The 14,634-nt window shown below is 44.0% G+C and overlaps 1 protein-coding gene across 1 annotated transcript in view; it reads right to left on the bottom strand.

Annotated features, from left to right (window-relative positions):
- Window positions 1-8,575, bottom strand: part of HEATR1 (HEAT repeat containing 1) — a gene marked incomplete at its 5' end in the record, with an annotated part of 35,478 nt that extends 26,903 nt beyond the window's left edge. The window contains 10 exons of the mRNA XM_084262521.1: window positions 163-280; window positions 693-803; window positions 1,137-1,245; window positions 1,700-1,833; window positions 3,041-3,252; window positions 3,832-3,972; window positions 4,816-4,917; window positions 5,447-5,588; window positions 5,894-6,110; window positions 8,434-8,575. Coding sequence (XP_084118647.1) covers window positions 163-280; window positions 693-803; window positions 1,137-1,245; window positions 1,700-1,833; window positions 3,041-3,252; window positions 3,832-3,972; window positions 4,816-4,917; window positions 5,447-5,588; window positions 5,894-6,110; window positions 8,434-8,575 — 1,428 coding nt within the window. The remainder of the gene's footprint in view (window positions 1-162; window positions 281-692; window positions 804-1,136; window positions 1,246-1,699; window positions 1,834-3,040; window positions 3,253-3,831; window positions 3,973-4,815; window positions 4,918-5,446; window positions 5,589-5,893; window positions 6,111-8,433) is intronic.
- Window positions 8,576-14,634: the final 6,059 nt, after the last annotated feature.

Consider the following 14,634-nt stretch of genomic DNA (forward strand, 5'->3'; position numbering starts at 1 on the left):
ACCCCCCATCCCCCTCAATCGCATGTAAGTTGTGAGGGGTTTTTGGTGGGAATGGTACAGATTTTGTTTGGAAAGAAGAGAGAGAAGAACTTTGCCAAAATATCAGCCTTCTGACAGTATAACCAGATAAGAGCTAGGATTACAAATTGAGCTTCTACCTACCTTGTATTTGCCACAGCTTAATGAAAGAGAAATAAATTGATGAAAAAGATTTTGGTCAGCCTCATCTGTGCAATCTTCCAGATGCTTCTCCAGCACGGAGTCCAAGGCTTTAGGATACCTGCCAACAGACAAAATCCCCAGCATTTTCAACAAGGATTAAAGAAGAATATGAATTTACTAGAGAAACAGTGCATATGTGCTCATCTGAACCAGCTATTTTAGGTAGCTTTGCAAAGGCAATCAACCGTTGTGTCTTAACACACTGTGCAGACCACTAGGGCAAACGAGCAGAAAAGGTCATGTTACACAGCAAACAGCTGCACAAAGCCAGTAGGTCTGTGCCCATGTATTAGTGATAACGAAGCATATAAGGAACAGTAAAATAAACTTTGGACCAAGATTAGGAGGCAGTTATTTTTGCTGTGTTTATTTGAGCAAGACTCTTGTGCTTACTGCATCCAATAAGCCAAGATCATAGCTGACATCATCACTCTATAGTCTGTGGCTCTGTTGCAGAAAATGGAACTTACTTTCTCTCAAGAAGTCTGATAAGGGGAAGCAACTTTTGACCAAATGCAGCCATTTTGGTGGGATCAGATTCAATCTCTGTGCCACGGGAGATGAACTCTTCAAGAAACTTGCTAAGATCACAAACAAAAGAAAAAGACAGCAGAGTTTTTTTGCACAGTAGAGTTTCTATTCCTGCTATAAAGCACACTGCTAAAGAGGTCAGGATTAATACACGTTACTTATTGCAAGCACGGATTTGCTCTTGCCCTGGAGTTTCACTCTGCCCCTCAGGTACTCACTCCCTCAAGGGCTAAAAGCACAGCTCTTCTGGATTACTGAATGTTTCCCTTTCAAAATCCAGGCTTGGAGTTTTGGAATTCATAACACCATTATCAGGAATTAATTAATAACAAACCAGAAATGACTGTAGTACTGCATAAGATAAACAATGAAAGTTAACTCACGCAGCCACCAGGTGATCTAAATCCTTTTCCAGTGGTATACTCTGAAGAATAGCTTCAAGAAGCTTGACGTAAAGCTGATCCTCTGTCTCCTCAGATTCTTCTTGTTCCTCTAAGGAAAATGTGTAATCACAAAGGATAAACAAGAGTTTGAGAACAACACCCTCATTCTGATTAAAGCTAAGAGCTTGTTCAGGCATCATCCCAAGCACACGACTCTAAGACCACGGTGTATGGACTACGTGTGATCTACCTAGAAATTACTTTGCACAGCTACAATACATCTCAGCTGTATCCTCTGTCTGAAATTTCACAGATCAAAATTAAGCTGTTGCTGAAATGCTGCAAATCAACACCTACATCAAAGCCATGTAGATATAACAATGCCTAAAAACCAGCCTCCTCTGTAGAACCTGAAAAAACAAAAGGCAACACATACACTACACATACACACAAGCTCAATCAGGTCTTCACATGGTGCAGTGTAGTGGCAGATGCAACTAAAACTGCACAGGTACGACACTGACCTCCAGTGAACAAAACTGTCAAAGTGTGTGTTAACTTACCTGTATCACTTTTCATCACAGTACAAACAAGATGAGGCAACAGGTAACGCAGAAGAGGAGAAATATCATAGCCTGCTGAAAGGCCTTGCAGAAGCGTTACCAGTTCTGGGGTTTTGCACAGATGATGGAATGGCCTACACAATGGAATGGGAAAACAGTTTTACAATAAAAAGAGTGCACATGCCCATCTGGGTTACCAACACTTTCAAACCATGCAAACTTCCTAAGGATTCAAGTAACAGCCTCATTGTAAACAAACATTGGAAAGATTTAAAGGGTTCTGCTTCCTTACTGCCAGAGGTTTATCGGTGTGTGTAATATCCAAGAGGAAAACTGGGTTCTGCCAGCCGTGCTGAGCACAGCTGCTGCAATGACACAGCACACACAGCTGTATTTTCACAAAGTTGGTAGTACAAGAAATACTCATGTGGATTGCATGAAGAGATCTCCTCACACTGCGAGGAGCGTATCTATTGCCCAGCAGCAGCAAAAGGAAGGGAGGAGGAATAATAGCTCCATGACAGGAGATCATCAAAGAGAAGAGAAGCAATTTCACTTCCCACTAAATAAAAAGCTTCTCTCATCTCTTCATCTTCTATATCCACCTGGCTGGATGCTGCATAATGCATCAAGCATGCATCTCCTTAGTTCCCTGCAACTTAGCTTTTAACCTGCTTTCCACTTCTACAACTCTGTTCAACTATCTGGAAGTATCACTGTACTTATCCCAGCAAAGACTGATTCCGTGGGAATACCCATGCTAACCTCTCTGGCAGCAAGCAAAGTCCCTGTAGCATGTTGGACTTCCATCACCATGTCCAACTGCACATCAACAGCACTGCTAACTGTATCAGGGCAGGCCAATGGCAACGGGACGCTACACGTTACTTCCAGAACACCTGACTTGTGGGACCAAAGATGTGGTGATAAAGAAACACCCTTCAAGTGCTAAACTACATGAAGTCAAAGTCCTTCCACCGAAGGGCTGGAACTTCTTTCTTCCAAGCTATTCACAAAACCTTAAATTCATGGTACCATTACACTGGAATCTTTTTCAGGAAACCCACTTTGAAGAAAACCCCTTACTGGCGTGGTTCAGTTTTGCACATTGACAGCAATCCTTTACTGAGGGGACTGGCAGGACAGGGACCATTAGATGACAGGCTTGGATCACTGAGGCTCATGAGCTCCAGCAAGCATACAAATTTTCAAAGCAAGACAAAGAAACTCCAGAGCCCATCAAAATGTCAACTACCAAAATTTCTGATAGAAAAGATAAAAACAACAGAGTGCAGTCTGAGCTTTTGGAAAGTGGGAAAATCTCAATTCATGTAGACTTACTTTTTCCCAAGTTTGTCTCCTTTCTGAGTCTGCAGAAGTAGGTTCAAGCATGCCACTCCTTCCCTGACTAATGAGGGCACTTTAGATAATGTCTTGGTTATCTGTAACATCAAGGAATGCACCAAAGAAGTCTCCACTGTCACTTTTACTGTCATCTGGGAGATTATCATATATGTTGCAGCTCTGTAATCCTGTACAGAGGATTTCAAGCCCTAGAAGAAGTACAAGATGGATTTTTAATCACACATGAATTAAAATAAAACCAACATACATTAACAGAGAAGTAATTTGCATTCTGACATCCATGTAATCACACCACCTTCTCTTCCATGTATTAACTTTTAAGGTAACTATGAACTCAACTTGCATGAAGGAAAAGCTGTCATGCAGGGTACACATGTACAGAAGATACACTCATTAATTGTTGCTTTGTTCATTAACAGAGCAACAGTCCTGGAGGAAAGAAGATACTAAAGCAGGTGTTCCACCCTGACTCCATTCCCTTGTTGTTCAGCACAATAAGTCTCTAAGGTAAAGAGGTGCATTCCAACTGTGTATTGCTTCCTCACAGCTTCATTCCCTAAGTCAAGTAGGAAACAGAGTTCCTAAAGTGCTCTTCTGGGGTGTGCAAAAGTACTATTAGTCATGGACCTTAACCTGCCCGACATTTGAAAGCAGGCTAAGAATGGAATGGTGCATGTCACAGAGAATGCCCCACTTAAATGTCACCTGCAGAAAGCCTGTCAGCACGACACTTCATCCTGTAGGAAGGGAAACAAAGCTTCACATACCTTTTGGATGTAAGGGAGCAGCATAGAGACTATAGTGTCTGTTATCTTCTCTGCTGTTCCAAGAGCTGATACGATGGTGGAGGCATAAAACACAAGAAGAACTCTCAACTGAGCTGAGTTGCCAGGACATTCTGAAAAGACCTGAAGCACAGAAAAATCAGTTGTTCAGATATCAGAGACAGAAACACACATAAGGTATCCTCCTAAACCTCAGAACTTCAGCACGTAAGCTCTACCAGCTTCTGATGGCACAACTGAAGTCATCAACTCCTACTAGCAGTAACCACCCCCCACCAATTTGCAGACAAGGTAGAAGGAAACATGTCCTGTTTCTCAGTTATCCTAACAACATAACCTAAATCACTTGTGGTTTTGGTATAATGCTCAAGACTGAGAATGGGACATCCAAGAAGCTGACTGATATGTTCTACACTCCTCTACTACATCTGTGAACCTACCCTGTTTACTTGGTGTGCTTTGCTTAGTTTGATGGCACATACTTTTGAGTTCCCCAAATAACTGGAAATGCCATACACCTCACCCTTCTGAGACTATGCAACTAACTTTCTATTTGACATTAACTGAAAAAACAAACAAATCCATTTCTCTTCTAACAGTCTCAATTTAAAGTTCTTGTTAATATTTGAAGATGTACCTGTAAAACACCCATGTCAACTCCCAAAAGAGGTAACCAAACTCAAAGCACAGTTACAAACTAGTATCAGGAATGACTTCAGAAAAGAAATTATGAAAACTAAGTACTTTTAAGCCATACTATATTGCCAAATTGTTTTGTCATGGCTAATTGGTTCTCAGCCATTTCCTTACAAGAATTTGTCATCTATACAAATAATAAGAAAATATTTTTTCATATTATTTGCAACTAAATGACTCCTTGTACTATTTGATATGTAATTCAAAACTATACAAATACAAATACAGCAGCAAGTGACAATAAATAACGTTCTAGAAGAAATGTACAACCTTCACGGATTTTGCCACCAGCCTGCAGATGAAATCCATGAAATTCAGGTCTTTGTAGCAGTGTGTAATGACAGTACCCCTCGCCAGTGGGACTCCAGGTTTCTGCACATGGTGGGAAAAGTAAAATTAGAACACACAAGGATAAAGTGAAGCACCTGAAGTAAAAATGAGTATCAAGTCTAAATTAATCCTACTGACCAGTTAACATCATTTAAATTGAAATAAATAATGGAAATGCACACACTTCTCTGGATGTATTTTGTATCAAGATTAAGACAGATGATGAGCATTACACAGAACCTATATTCAAACAAACATATGTTTTGGTAATTGAGTACGTTCCTACCAGTAGCAAATGCTTGCACCTTAAAAGCATACTTTAACTATGCCAAAACCAAGAGTAATAACAATCAAAGCTTTTATAATTAGCTTTATATTTAAATAAAGATAGCAGAAACAACAGGTGGGCATTCAGGCTCCCTCCCTGCAATTAAATCTTTCAGTACAGTCCTACAACTAACCACATGAACAGGTGGACCACATTCATAAACCTAGTGACAAGAGTCAGGATACTTAATAATAATAATAAGTCCCTCATGTTTTTTCAAGTTCCATCTGTTAAAGACTTTACCCTTATTGAATCCATCCAATGCCACTTATGAGTTGGGCTCTGTATTTTTAAAAGTTGAATAACTCTCACAAATAGATTAGTCTCATGATATGGCAGAACACAACCGATCAGACTATCTTGATTGTAGAGATGGATGTGAAACCTAAGGAAATAAAAAGAATATACATATACAGTCAAAAATTATCTGAGAGTCCAAAAATACAACCCAGCCAAGTTCTCCTCAGAACACCTGGCTTACTCGCTTTTAAGAAAGAAGAGAGAGATGATCGTCAGATCGACCCAGACAACAGTCCAGACTCAGAATGTGGCCAAGATTTTAACCTATATTTTTAAGATCTTAACCTATATTTTCAGAAAATGAAGGTAAAACTATTCAAAACTTTTAACATTGAGAAAAAAAAACGTGCATTTCTTATCTATTGACATTCAGAACATTCAGTGGATTACCTGTGAATCAGCCATTCAAGGCACTTCTGGGCTGGCTTAAGCATAAAGTAAGGGGACAGGTGAATCAGGAACAATGAAATGTTCTTATCCAGCTCCTGATTTACTGCTTTAGACTGAACGCTGCGTTCCAGGCTTTTGGATGTGGAACTAAACAAACTGGACTGGAATATTTCAAAAGAAGGATCGATTCCCATGAGCTCTTCTAAGCCAGTGCATCCTGTGGAAAAACATGGAGGAAGGCTTTAAATGCAACAGTTTTATTCACCAGTCCTACTCACCTACCTAACTCACTGGCATGGCCAACTTCTTTGCTATACTGGTGTATGTAATCCTCACTATGCAAAACAAACCAAAAAGCAAGCAGGTCTAAGACCAAAAATTTGCCACACTTAAGTCTTAAATTGCAAGCAGATTGAGGGAGGTGATTCTCCCCCTCTACTCCCCTCTTGTGAGACCCCACCTGGAGTACTCTGTCCAGGTCTGGAGTCACCAACATAAAAAGGACATGCAACTGTTGGAAGAGGTCCAGAGGAGGGTCACAAAGATGATTAGAGGCTGGAGCATCTCTCCTATGAAGACAGAGATGGACTTGTTCAGCCTGGAGAAGAGAAGGCTCCGGAGAGATCTTATAGCAGCCTTCCAGTACCTGAAGGGGCCCACAAGAAAGCTGGAGAGGGACTTTTTAGAATGGCATGTAGTGATAGGATGAGGTGGAATGGTTTTAAATTGGAGGAGGGTAGATTTGGATTGGATATTAGGAAGAAATTCTTCACTATGAAGGTGAGGAGGCACTGGAACAGGTTGCCCAGGGAAGTAGTGGATGCACCCTTTCTGGAGATGTTCATGGCCAGGTTGGATGGAGCTTGGGTCAACCTGGTCTAGTGAGAGGTATCCCTGCCCACGGCAGGGGGGTTGGAACTTGATGATCTTTAAGGTCCCTTCCAGCCCAAACCATTCTATGATTCTATGACTTCTTAACTAACAGAGAAAAAAAATGTTAAACTTAGCAAGTACCAGCAGCGCGCTCTCGCCGCAATGGAGGCAGCAGCATCCTGGGCTGTATTACTGAGAACGTAGCCAGCATGCTGAGGGAGGTGAACTGTCCCCTCAATTTGTGAGTTTGCAGCCTGACTACTGTGTACAACTTTGATCTCATCAGGAGAAGAAAAATATTAGCATGTGGGCATGAGTCCAGCAGAGGAACACTAAGATGGTCAAGGGGCTGAAAGAAACACACAGGGAAAAGGAGGAACTGCGCATGGTCACCGTGGAGAAGGGACAGTAACAAGGAAACCTTCAGGCTGTCTGCCAAAATTACTCTGTGATTTTATATGGACAGAGCAAACAAAGGAAGCTACTTGAAAAATTAAAATACAGTATCCCACGTACATCACTGGAGAACTACTGAAATGACTTATTTTACGCAAGCTTGTGTAAATAATCATTAATGGCTTAGCACAAAGCAGACAACCACTGCTGAAATAAAGAAATCTGGCAGCTGGCTAAAATATGGAAGAAATAGATTATTATATGGGCAGTTCTGTGGTAACTAAGAAGCTAAAAAATACTTTGTGTGGCAAAGGCATGTGTATCTACAATCTCCTTACTTAAAAATGAAACATGGTGTCAATCTTCTCATTTTTAGAAAACAGCTTTCTTACTGAAAGACAGAACCAGCTTTCTTACTAACATGGCATCCCTGGGAAAAGCTCTATACAAAACCAGAAGAAGGTAAGCATAAAGGATTTGCAGTGTGCAAATCCAGCAATGGCCTTTACCACTTCACATCATTTGTGGCCATAATGCTCCCAAAGAGCACAGCATGAGCATGTTTTCATGAAACCACAGAATTCGAGTTGGAAGTGACCTTAGGCAATCTCCAGGCTGAAGCCATGCCCAAAGCAGCATTAGCCCTGAAGTCAGACCAGGCTGCTGAGGGAACTATCTAACTGAGGTTTTCAAAAGGATGAATAGCACCATCTCTCCAGACAACCTGTTCAACTGCTTGGCTGTGACTGTCCTCACAGTGAAGAAGCTTCTCCTTACATTTGGTTTGTTGTTCTGTTGTTTCAACTTATGCCCAGTGCCTCCCATCCTCTGGGCAGCCTGACCCCTCTTCTTGAAGCCTCCTCACAGGTATTGGTAGGCTGCTGTTAGACCCCTCAAAGCCTCCTCTTGTCCAGGCTGAATGGGACCAGAGATGTTCCTCCCACCAGCCTCCCCCCTCATCAGGCAAATTCTCCAGCCCCTGACCACCTCCGGGCCCCTGACTCTTCCGTTCATGTGCCCAGAAACAGGCTCCAAAGGGACCTGCTCCGTGATTTTCCCATGGATTAAGCGATTAGGAGTTTGGGCTTGATGATTCTCATGGGTCCCTTCCGACTCGGGATATTCTGTGCCTCTATGATGCTTTGCCCGCAGCGGCCAGTTATCCTTCTGGCCTTTGTGAACAGGGGGCTGCCCTCCCTGCTTACCCTCCTCCTGCTGTTTTTCGGAACAGCTGACTTTTACAACCACCGGCCTCGAAGAGCCGCACTCACCGATGGCAAAGAACGTGTCCCTATCGATGCCAGCAGCTTCCTTGCAGCTGAAGAGCAGCGACGCCGCTTCGCTGCGGTCCAGGAGGCTGGGGTCGTTCTGGGGAAGCGCCAGCCGCTTCAGCTGCTCCGCCAGGGACGTCATGGCCTCGCGTCTCGGGGGAAGGAGCCTCGGAAGAAACCTGCTGGAAGAAGAGCACAGCAGGCCGGCCGATGAGGCGGCGGCTCGGAGGAACACCGCCTGCCGCCCCCCCCCCCGCCCCCGGCGCAGGCCCCGCCGCCAGCTGCCCCTCAGGGATGCCCGCAGAGGGAGATGTCGGGGTGCCCAGCGGCAGAAGAACAGGGGCAGCGGCGACGCCTCCCCCGGTCCCGCTCCCGGTCCCGGTCCCGCTCCCTGACACCGACCCGGCTCTACGCCGTCCCGCGCCGCTCCGCGCCGGGACCCACGTGGGCTACGCGCGCCGCCAACCCGGAAGCAGCCGCTCCAGCGGAACGGGAAGTTCCCGTCCCTGAGCAGCAAAGGTCCGCCCCTCGCTCCCCTTCCCTTCCCTTCCCTCCCCTCCGCTCCCCTTCCCTCCCCGCGGTCCGCCAGCCACTGGGCGTGCGCTGCCTCCCGGCGCGGAGGTGCTGCCGAGGGGCGGCTGTTGTCGCTCCTCCGGGCAGGTGCCGTGTGATTCGGCTTCCGGGTGGAGGCCTCGGGCGGATGCGGGGCGGGCGCCGGCTTGGCCGGGGAGGCAGCTGGGCGCGTGGCCGCTGGAGGTGTGAGGGCCCCCGGGCCGGTGGAGGACTTGAGAGGCCTCCGGGAAGCGGCTGTGGCGAGGCGCGCTGCTGGCGGTGTGCTGAGCTCAGCAAGGTTAGCGGCCTGGGCCGTGGGTGATGACAGGGTGGCCATGAGCCAGCAGTGTGCCTCGGTGGCTAAGAGAGCCAATGGGATCCTGGGGTGCATCCGGAGGAGTGTGGCCAGCAGGTCAAAGGAGGTGATCCTCCCCCTCTACTCTGCCCTGGTCAGGCCCCACCTGGAGTATTGTGTCCAGTTCTGGGCTCCTTGGTATAAAAAGGACAGGGATCTCCTGGAGAGAGTCCAAAGAAGGGCTACAAAGATGATTAAGGGCCAGGAGCATCTCCCCTCTGAGGAAAGGCTGAGTGAGCTGGGACTGTTCAGCCTTGAGAAGAGAAGAATAAGGGGGGACCTAATTAAAGTCTATAATTATCTGAAGCAGGGGATGCAGGGGGAATCAGCCAGCCCCTTTTCAGTGGTCTGTGGAGACAGGACAAGGGGCAATGGCAGCAAGTTGGAGCACAGGAAGTTCCGCACCAACATGTGGAAGAACTTTTTCACAGTGAGGGTGACAGAGCCCTGGGACAGGCTGCCCAGGGAGGTGGTGGAGTCTCCTTCACTGGAGATATTCAAGACCCGCCTGGACGCCCATCTGAGTGATATGTGAGCTGCTTTGGCAGGGGGGTTGGACCCGATGATCTCTTGAGGTCCCTTCCAACCCCTACAATTCTATGATTCTGTGATTTCAGTGGTCTGTGAGGACCTGCCCAGCAGGGCCAGGGTGTCTAAATAGTAAGAGAACTTGCATTTAGAGTTGTTCTGCCTTTGGTGGTGGCGTTAGAGGAAGCGTAGGAGTCCCCTTAGCAAAGGGCCTTGAAAGGGATTGTGGTTTGTATGGGCTGGATCCTGCTTGCAGACCTGTGTAGGTTGGAAGAGCCCTCTGAAAGGGGTCCGGCCTAGTCCTAAGGCAGGGCCAGCTTCAAGCAGGTTTCTCAAGAGTTTTGTCCAGTTGTGTTTGGACTATCTCCAAGGATGGAAATTCCATGACTTCACTGAGCCTCTCATCCAAGGTTTGGTTGCCCTCAGATTGAAAAGAAATTCCTACTGTTAAAACACATGATATCTCTCACCAGATTGCATTTAGGGCTGCTGAGCTCTGCACCTGGGAGTCAGTGCACAAGCCAGAAGGAGAACATGGCTTGTGATGGGAAGAAGCCTCGGAGAAAAAGAGAAATAAAACTGATTTCAGTTGATGTCAGCAGATAGACAAAATGATACCGAGTAGAACAATTCCAGCACCGTATCTGTATTTATTTCCATATACTTTGGAGAAGCTGTGGCAGAAATAACAAATACCTGTTCACTAAATAAAGCTGCCTCGTTTGGCAATCATCTAGCACACAGTAGATATACAAAAAGCCAATAAAAGTTTAGGGTTGCAGAGAATTGTTTAAATGGATAGTTTTAGCCATGAGAAATACCCACTGATTTCAACAGGACTCTTTGCTTCTACCAAGTTAAATCTTTGTTGGAGTGAGAGCAGAGAGAGGAAGGAAATGAAGCTGGGCATCTGACCTTGTGCCTGATTATATTTGCTGGTGCCTTGTCAGAGAGAATATATTAACTATATATCGTGTTACTTCTGATATGGTATTATCTGGATATAATGACAGCAATTGCTGAGCTGTTAAAGAGTTGATGCCACTGCAGCTGTAACAGTGTTAAGGTGTTTGGAGGATATTACTGATTTAACAGGACTACTATTGTTTCCTGATTGTTATAACACTGAGGTCCTGATCGTCTAGCAAATTAGCTGGCTCAGGGTGCTGCAAACCATGTGGTCAGTTTAATGCATTTTTTCACATTCCCTGTAGCTTCTGTGCCTCTTTTTCCTTTATGAAGCCTTCCCGTGACCTAATTTTAGCATAGTTTAAACAAACATAAACATGCATGTTTCCATGTTTAAAAATACCAAGCATTAAAATATGTAGACTTTGCAAAGGGCAGAAAGCCATTTCTAGAAGAGAAAACTAGTAATTTTTAAGCAACGTGGTTCCTTATTTGAATACTTTATCCAGAAAGACAAACTAGAAGTTGTAAATGCTGAAATGTGTTCAGGTTTTCCAGTACTCCTATCCTACTCTCTTCTTTCCTGTGGAGAGCTGTAAGCATGAGGTTTTATACCTTTGTGCTGTCTGTTCCACCACTGTTTGGTTTCAGAGTAAAGCTGGGATTCCTTTTGGAGGTTAATTGGAGGAGCAGAGGCGTCTTCTGCCGAGGGAAAAATACTTGTTCTTGATTTTGTTCTAAAAAAGTGTTTCCTGGGAAAAAATAGAAAAACAGGTCCCTTAGGAAATATGCTTAATTAGATTAGTAATTCCCCAGTGGTGAAGCTGAATATCACGGAGATTTACTCCGTGCTGGAGTACAGTGAGATGCCTTTCTGGACTTAAATCCAAGCCTACTTCAACCAGTCCCTTTAGCTTCTCAGTGCCTGTATCATCACATAGCCAGCCTGGTGGAATTCTCAGCCATACCACAGCTGAGATCGACTCTGCTGGTGGCTGCTGTTGAACTGTATTTGATAAGTTAGATTGTTAAAGAAATCTTACAGTCTTAGAATATAAATTGCCATACCATAATATTTATTTGGAATTTTCTTTAGGTGCGCTCCTGGAACACCAGAACAGGCTGCCCAGGGAAGCTGTGGCTGATACAAAAAAAGGAGTGGTCAGTAGCATTAAACTGAAAACAAAGGTGAGGAATTGTAGTAGTACCTGTACAATTTACTGTTTGTATATGAAGTCAGAGTGTATTAAGTAGTCTTCACTCCTCTGAAAGCATATTACTTTGCTAAGATGATGCTTCTCTTTCCTTCTTGCATCACATTCTGTGATCTACCGATCCACCGTGATTTTGGTTTGCTGCAGCAGTTCTGAAGGAGGTGGAAGAGAGCCACCTTCCCTGCGCTTCCCTGTCGCTTTCTAATAACCTTGGTATGTGCCTTGACATTTCCCCATGACACTTCTAATAGGGAACGTGGCAGTGCTTGACATCTAAAATATGATCTGATGGCAGCATAACCAAGTAATATTAAAGCCTTCCTAGGGTATGCAAAGGAGACTGTAACTTGCCTAGAGCGTTTTGAGCTCTCTAACGTTCAAACAGAAGTAGGTGCTAACAGATATGTGTGTTTAATGTTTACTGAGCTGTAAACCAATCTGTGGTCTGGAGCAGTGGCTTGAACATCTTGTAAACTAGGGTAATCTTACTGTCAAGGGATATACTGTTTTGCCATTGGTTGTAGGAGAGATACCGAAGTTTTGTATGCAGGTAAATCTGCTACTCTGAGCAAATCCATGTCCTTTGTTCTTTATTTGTGTACATATCTGCTCCCTATTGGATGCTAATGATTTATAAGAATGCATCTATAGTCTCTGAACCCGTAGAGTTTTCTGTAATTGTCAGGAACAACACTTTATTGTGTACTTTAAGGCTTCAGTGGAGTGTTTTTCTTTGTTTTCAGTTCTTTCTGCTCTGTGGGACAGTGCAGCAGTCTCCTATCACCTTCTGGATAGTGTGAAATGATCAGACAGTGCAGTGCAGTGTATATGCACTGATAAGGCGTTGAGACCACTATTCCCTGCGATAGGCTGTTGCTAGAAGCAAAGAGATGGGAGCCCTTGTATCATGTAGCAATGCAAATATGTGAAATGAGAGTGTTAGAATGTGTTTTCCCCATCTACCCTTCTTCCCCTAAGGGCTTGGTCTTTTTTTACACTTGTGTTAGCAAAACTCAGGAATAATACTGATGAGGTCAGTGAAGTTGTGCAACTGATGTAACTGGAGGCAGAAACACTCAAGTGTAATTTGATGGCCATTGAGGTTACAGAGAATGACAGTTCTCATTGCTCAAACAGGACGGAGGAGAGAATAATCTTTCAGTAGAATTGAAGGGCTGGAGGACACAGACTAGCAAGAAAGCTTATCAAGCACATCACTGCCTTTCTGGCCACTGTGGCAGGCAGTATCACATTTCCCTGGCTTTTCTGGGAAAATTCATTGTAGCTTCCCCCAGTGATAATTTCTCATGTGTAGCTGCATTCCACATCTAATAATAAATAGAAACCCTCTGGATGGGGTGGTGGGAAGCTATTTTTTACTGTATTAACAGCTTTCTGATGTGGCAGTATAAGCTGAGGGCTTTTGAATCAAAATTGTTTTAAAGGAACCATATATATATATTTCTAGATGAGGAGAAATAAGCCCCAAATAAACAAACCAGCTTCAGCTGAGCACATGCAGAGGAAGCATCAACTTGAAAAAGGCAGGCAATAGTCGTCTTTGTAACTCCATCTGTATCCACTTGTGGTAGGTCTAGTTTGTCCCAAAAGCATCAGGTAAGGAAAACAAATGAAGTGGTGATAAATGGAAGAAAAACGCAGCCCTTTCAGTGCTAAGCCACCTGATGAATTGTGATTTTTTGTTTGTTTGTTTGTTGTATAAAAAGCCAACTAGACAGTTTGAATGACCACACAATTGTTGAAATGAAAAATAGGATAGTGTCTCCCATGGTTGCTGTGATTGTGACAGTCCTTTGTCATGATTTGGTATTTATCAGGCTGGGCAATATGATACTGCATGCATGTCTTAGCTGTTTATTGCTGTGAAGAGATACCTGTTCCAGACAATCTGCTGAGAGGGTAGGTGTCATAGATCTACTGTGTGGTAGCTGTGAGTCATACTGTTTAATGCATTGGGAGAACTTGGTAAGCAGAGTGTAGCAGCATGGCCTTTAGAGACTTGGATGTAATAAGCAGTTAGGAGAGTGCTGTGTACTAGACATGTCTCATCTTTCATATCAGGGCTGTAAACAGTAAGAGAGGCAATAAACTGAAGGATGAGAAGGAAAAACTGATCAATAAGGAACACTCTTAACACAGCATGCTTTTCTTACTGCAGTATACTGGCTTGCTGTTGCCTCAACTGCCTGTTATTCAATCAACTGACAGGCATTGGAATAGCAGTAGGTGCAACTACCCATTCTTGATCTGGAGCTGTTCAAAATTCTATTTGTTTTTCAGCCAGCCATTTGCTGGTTGGGTTCTTTGGGGTTGTTTGGGTTTTTTTTAAATGCTGAGATGAATCACAGCCCTTTCCCTGAAGGAGTAATAGTGTCATTCCTATTTGGAAGCACTAAATACAAATTCCAGGCTGACCACTGAAGCCAGCACTGCTTTTATTATTTCATTTTCCTCAATCAATGGGCCTTTCCTATACCTGATGAGTACATAGTTTGAACTAGAATGAAATCACAACTTTATCTGATAATGCCTGAAAACAGTATGGTCCTCATTCACTGTAAGAGAGGGAAAATATTTCTGTGGGTTTTTCTGGTTAGTTTTATTCAGTGATGTATTTTTATT

This window comes from Gallinula chloropus (assembly GCF_964237585.1).
Source record: "Gallinula chloropus genome assembly, chromosome: 3".
Lineage (NCBI taxonomy): Eukaryota > Metazoa > Chordata > Aves > Gruiformes > Rallidae > Gallinula > Gallinula chloropus.